The sequence below is a fragment of the Ranitomeya imitator genome, chromosome 4, assembly GCF_032444005.1.
Source record: "Ranitomeya imitator isolate aRanImi1 chromosome 4, aRanImi1.pri, whole genome shotgun sequence".
Classification (NCBI taxonomy): domain Eukaryota; kingdom Metazoa; phylum Chordata; class Amphibia; order Anura; family Dendrobatidae; genus Ranitomeya; species Ranitomeya imitator.
Window position 1 is genome coordinate 482,520,877 of NC_091285.1, and position 5,683 is coordinate 482,526,559.

Sequence of the window (5,683 nt, forward strand, 5' to 3'; positions counted from 1 at the left end):
TGCACAGAGTCTATAAATCACCGGAAGTGTTGCACAGAGCGGGGTTGCGTGCGGACTCTGAATGCCCGAGATGTAAGACTGAGAATGCAGGAATATACCACATGATGTGGACATGTCCAAGACTGGTTGCTTTCTGGTTGGTGGTAATGAGCCATGTGGAAGGGGCGTATAAATGCAGAGTGCCGAGAGATCCGATAGTGTGTATACTGGGACATGTAGAGGAAATTAGAGTGGATAACACCTGGAAGATAGCAATAGCTAGGCTATTATATATGGCAAGGAAGGTAATAGCAAGGAACTGGATCAAGGATGAGCCGCCTACAAGGGGTGAATTCCTGAAATATGTTAAACATGGTCTCAATTTGGAAAAGGGGGTATACAAAAGACGTGGGAAAATAGAAACGTTTGATAAAATGTGGTCTCCGTGGCTCGAGCTGGGATAGTAGGTATGGGAAATGGGAGGATGAGGGCCTCTGAAAGGAAGAGAGTGCTAAAGAACAAGCGGACATAAGTGATTCAAATGGCTCAAAGAGCCATCAATACTGGTAACAAAGTATAACTGGGTATGAGCTGTCAGGGGAGGGGGAGGTTTGGGTTTTGTTGGGATTGTTGGGGGTTTGGAAAATGTTAAAATTTTGTAATATACTGGAAAATGCATAAATTGTATTGTTCATATTCGCTTTCAATAAAAATCTATTTAAAAAAAAAAAAAAATAGTAGAGAACTGAGAGACGTGCAGGAGTATAGTCGGCATATAATCACCAGTATGTTATTTTCATACATTCATTCTCGAGACTGTAATATTGACAGTGTGCACTTTTACACTGTCACGATTCGGCAGTCACATAGAGTGATGCAGACTTTTCTGCTGAGACCAGATAACCCCTTTATAAAAGCGTTGTATATAATTGGGCAGTGAGATCCTGTGGGTCCCAGTGTTACTTCCACTCCTGACATTCTCTCTATTTCTGAATATGGAAATCCTTCATACCAGTCTCTTCAGGAGCTCGGATTCATCCTAATTCTTGGGTAAAGTAACTGCAATTACAATGCTTATAGTAATGCTAGAAAACGGTTCTATAAGCGGAATAATATAGAATAATGCCCCTAGTGCCTGATATGAATTCCCAAGTGTACCATCTATGGATCTGATACTTATTCTTTTCTCTTTGTCAGATTCTATGCCGCCGAACTGGTGTGTGGGATCCAGTTCCTCCATTCCAGGGGCGTCATCCACAGGTAATTTAGTCGGTGTTAGGCCGGGGTCACATGAGCGTATATTCTCTCATCTAAGACAATCTAGCTGATTATGTAAATCACACTTTGATTAAACTCTGTACAGAATTTGAACAGTGTGATCATAGTGTGATCCTTTTTCAGATGAAAAGATGAAAAAAATAAGGCTCCATTTTCAGCATTCTGTCAGTCCATGGAAATCCGACTGCACTCAGATGTCATCCGAGTGTAGTCCGATGTTTTCCATGGACTCAATGATGTGCATGGCCGAGTGTGATCCGATAATTAGATCCAACATGGGCATGCTGAAATCGGTTTAAGGAAAATATCGGACAAGTCCACGGCCCCATAGAATAATTTTTGTTGGATCACACTCTTACTGAAAATATAGTCATGTGCACGAGCCCTTAAAGCTTAGCTGCACTCAGTCCCGCCACCCTGGAAACCTGCTGACTGATGCCCTGTAACTGGGGTCTAGTCGTCCTATCTGGTACCACTGTCAGGAAGCTGCAGATGAGCAGACATCACATGTCATACAGTGATCCTTACAGAGGTACAGGTAGGGCATATAGTAAAGGAGTCATTTCAGATGAGGAAAGTACAGCAGGAAGAGAACATATTTTTATTCACGAATGTCATCATTTCACCACAGATATAAGAAGAACACTTACTTTATACCCAAGTTATTTTTGTTTTTCTTACAGAGACCTGAAGCCGGAGAACATCCTGGTGGCTGAGACGGGCCATATTAAGATCACCGATTACGGACTCGCACTGGAGAACATGCACGGGGACAGAACAGCCACCGGTTTCGCTGGGACTATGGGTTACATGGCTCCCGAGGTGAGAATAGAATTTTTTTATTTATTTTTTTTACTAGGTTTTTCAGTTATTTTCACATTGATGAGCTTTATTTAGGCTAGGCTGTGCAATATGTTTATTGGTTATATCCAACCACCAGTGGAGGTGATACCAGCTAATCAGTGGGACTGCCGGGTGTTGGCCCCCACCAATCTCATATTGATTACCTAATCTGGTCATCAAAATAACAGTACTGGAAACCCCCTCTGAGTGCTTCACTGCTATGTGTACCCCACAATCACCACATGGGAGGACCAAAGTCTCCTGTTCCTCCTAGCCGGCATGTCTGCATGGATAGTGAACTATGACCGACCAGGTGTGATGCTGAGTTATCTGGACCAAAGGTGTCCTAAAGTGGCAATTAAATGGGCAATAATGGTACAGGAAAATGTATAATTTTATGTGCATTTATTACACTTATTAGAGAAGTATTATCTGACGTTTCCAGTACATCAGACTAATCTACTCTGTGATATTAGTCAAGGCCAGCAGCCACCTCAGTACTATCAGCCATATTGTCACAAGACAGCTCCTTAACCCCTTCATGACATATGATGTACATGTCGGTCATATGTCGTGTCCCTGCCTTTAACGCGGGCTCTCACGCAAAGCCCAAATCTTTTCCAGCTGATGATGGAAGATGTAATCAGCCATCATGGGCCTGTAACAGCTGTGGGTGGATTGTGACTGTAAACCTGTTAAATCTCAATGTCAATCTCTGACAATGGCATTTACCACTCGCGTTTTTCCACACGCCCATCGACGCACTTGTGACACATTGACGGGGTGCTAATGGGTTAACATGACAGTCAGGAGTCTGCTGAAGACCTCCGTGCATTTCATGACAGTTCTCCTGTGAAGGCCAGCATTTAGCTGCCATTCATAGGAGATTGTGACTTTAGCTACACATAGCAGTGCATCAGCGATCAGTCGCAGGAATAATTACCCTAAGGGGACTAATAAATACAGGAAAAAGTAAAAAACTATTTAAAAAAAATGAAAAATAAAACAGAAAAGTTCAAATCACTCCCTTATGCCCCATTAAAAATAAAACCATTAAAATACACATATTTGGTGTTGCTGTGTTCTTAAAAGATCGATCAATCAAAAGCTAAGATAAATAAATCTGATTAGTAAATGGCGTAATAAGAAAAAATATCACAAATGTCAGAATTACATTTTGTTTTTTGTTTTTTTTTGCCCCGGCAACATTGCAATAAAGTGCAATAAAAGGTGATCAAAACATTGTATCTACCCCAAAGTGGTATCAGTAAAAACATTATCTCAGGTAGCAAAAAGGAAGCCCTCACACAGCAAAGTATTCTGAAAATTGAGAGCGTTACATGTCTCAGAAAATGGTGACACAACCAAAGGGACTTTTTTTTAGAAATGTCTGAATTTTTTTAACCACTTAAAATGAAAAAAAGCTATACATGTACATGTTTGGTATCTGCGTGATTGTACTGACTTGGAAAATCATATTGAAAGGTCAGTTTTACCGTATAGTGAACATGGTAAATAAAAAAATATATGAAATTGCCCTTTTTTTTGCAATTTCAACATGTTTGGAATTTTTTTTTACCACTTTCCAGTGAATGGTGTCAATGAAAAGTACAACTTGTCCTACAAAAAACAAACTTCATACGGTTATTAATTTCACTTATGGAGCATAATTGTGAAATATCCTTTGTGCCTCCTGATAACGTAGTAAGACTTACTGCCATTACTATATACCCATATGACAATATGAGTGATATATAAGTGCGGTGACAGACAAGAGGTGGCACTACTAATAATGCTGCTCTATGGCAGATCATGGCCGAGGAGGAGTACAACGCCGGAGTAGACTGGTTCTCCCCTCATCACTAAATATTGCTAACATATACCATCACATAGACAACGTGTCATGGAGAGCAGCAATCGGAGAGAAGTGATCACTGTGTTATAATCTTTACTGGTCAGATCATAGGGTTCACTTACTAAATTCTAAATACATTTCTCCTTTTCAGCTCCTCCAGGAAGATCCTGTCCAGCGAGTAGGAGTTAATGATAACATCCGAGAACACCCCTTCTTCCAGGGAATTGATTGGGTCTCTGTGGAAGCTCTCAGGATGGCCCCACCATACATCCCTGTAGTAAGTAATGGGCAGAATTGTGGGGCTGGTTGGACAATTTAATTTATTAACGGAGCATGCCTGGTCTATAGTATTGTACTTCTATCAGACTCTTGATGTCTATATGCGAATAATTAACTAGTTATAAGTTCTGTCAGGAACAAAGCATTGTATAGGTGTCTGTAGCTGGAGCTAGAGAAGACGACCCTTGGATAAAAAAAGCCCTGAAATGAGCCGTCCATAAGGACCAGATCATAACTTTTTCAGAATTTTTCATGCAGACCTGGAAGTGAATCTATTCTTCAATAATAATTCTCCTTTTTATAGTCTCCAATGCTGATTTTGACCAGAAGAAAAATAAAACAAAATATGAACTAATTTTCTCAAAAAAACAGAAAGTCTGTTAACAGGTGAAAGTGTTCAGAGCTGCAGTGATAAGTACAGATTGTACTTATTGAAAAACTTCTCCTTCTAACCATTCATGAGCTATTGCCTGTTACCTGCACATAATTCTGCATCCTGTGCATGATGAGACAGAAGGATGATTGGCCATAGAGATGAGTGGTGGCACTGCAGCTCATTGTAGTAACTAGACTTGACCAACAATGCTCGGGGTGCAGATTTTGTCTCTAAGATATTATACTCACACTTGAAAATGTTCCTTTAATATTGAGCAATTTATTTTTCAATGCCTGAAATCAAGACTGTTTTGATTAGTCACCAAGTTCACCATGACTTTTTCTGCATTTGTTTCTATAGCCAACTAAGCCTAAGCCCAGGTTCCGTGCTTTCAAGCTTGACAAGATCCAAGCGGCAGAGGCGGCATTATCCATAACACCAGAGGACCAGGCCGTGTTCAGAGGGTTTTCATTTATCACCTAGAAAACCCTCAACAAGTATAGATAAGAATAGATAATTATCGGTAAGTATAGGTCAGACTAGGTAAGTATAGATAAGAATAGATAATTATAGGTAACTATAGGTAAGGCTAGGTAAGTATAGATAAGAATGGATAATTCTAGGTAAGTATGGGTAAAGGTACCTTCACACTCAGCGACGCTGCAGCGATACCGACAACGATGTCGATCGCTGCAGCGTCGCTGTTTGGTCGCTGGAGAGCTGTCACACAGACAGCTCTCCAGCGACCAATGATCCCGAAGTCCCCGGGTAACCAGGGTAAACATCAGCGGCCGGAAAGCAGAGCGGTGACGTCACCGCTCTGCTTTCCGGCTGACCGACGCTCACAGCCAGTGCAGGAGGAGTGCAGAGAAGCAGAGCGCCGGGGACAGACAGCGGTAGGTAAGTATGTAGTGTTTGTTTTTTTTACTTTTACGCTGGTAACCAGGGTAAACATCGGGTTACTATGCGCGGCCCTGCGCTTAGTAACCCGATGTTTACCCTGGTTACCAGTGAAGACATCGCTGGATCGGTGTCACACACGCCGATCCAGCGATGTCAGCGGGAAGTCCAGC

The 5,683-nt window shown here is 41.5% G+C and overlaps 1 protein-coding gene across 1 annotated transcript; it reads left to right on the top strand.

Annotated features, from left to right (window-relative positions):
* The first annotated feature begins 1,429 nt into the window (after positions 1-1,429).
* On the top strand, positions 1,430-5,148 carry LOC138674567 (protein kinase C delta type-like). Its single transcript, XM_069762389.1, has 4 exons — positions 1,430-1,464; positions 1,941-2,079; positions 4,107-4,232; positions 4,971-5,148. Exons 1-4 carry the CDS (start codon positions 1,430-1,432, stop codon positions 5,091-5,093), a joined length of 423 nt encoding a protein of 140 aa, XP_069618490.1. The 3' UTR covers positions 5,094-5,148.
* The last annotated feature ends 535 nt before the right edge of the window (positions 5,149-5,683 follow it).

Coding starts and splice junctions, on each gene's coding strand:
- LOC138674567 (XM_069762389.1), top strand. CDS start 1,430: ATGGAAATCCGACTGCACTCAGATGTCATCCGAGT. Junction 1,465..1,940: donor CACTCAGATGTCATCCGAGT/GTAGTCCGATGT, acceptor TTTTTCTTACAG/AGACCTGAAGCCGGAGAACA. Junction 2,080..4,106: donor TGGGTTACATGGCTCCCGAG/GTGAGAATAGAA, acceptor TCTCCTTTTCAG/CTCCTCCAGGAAGATCCTGT.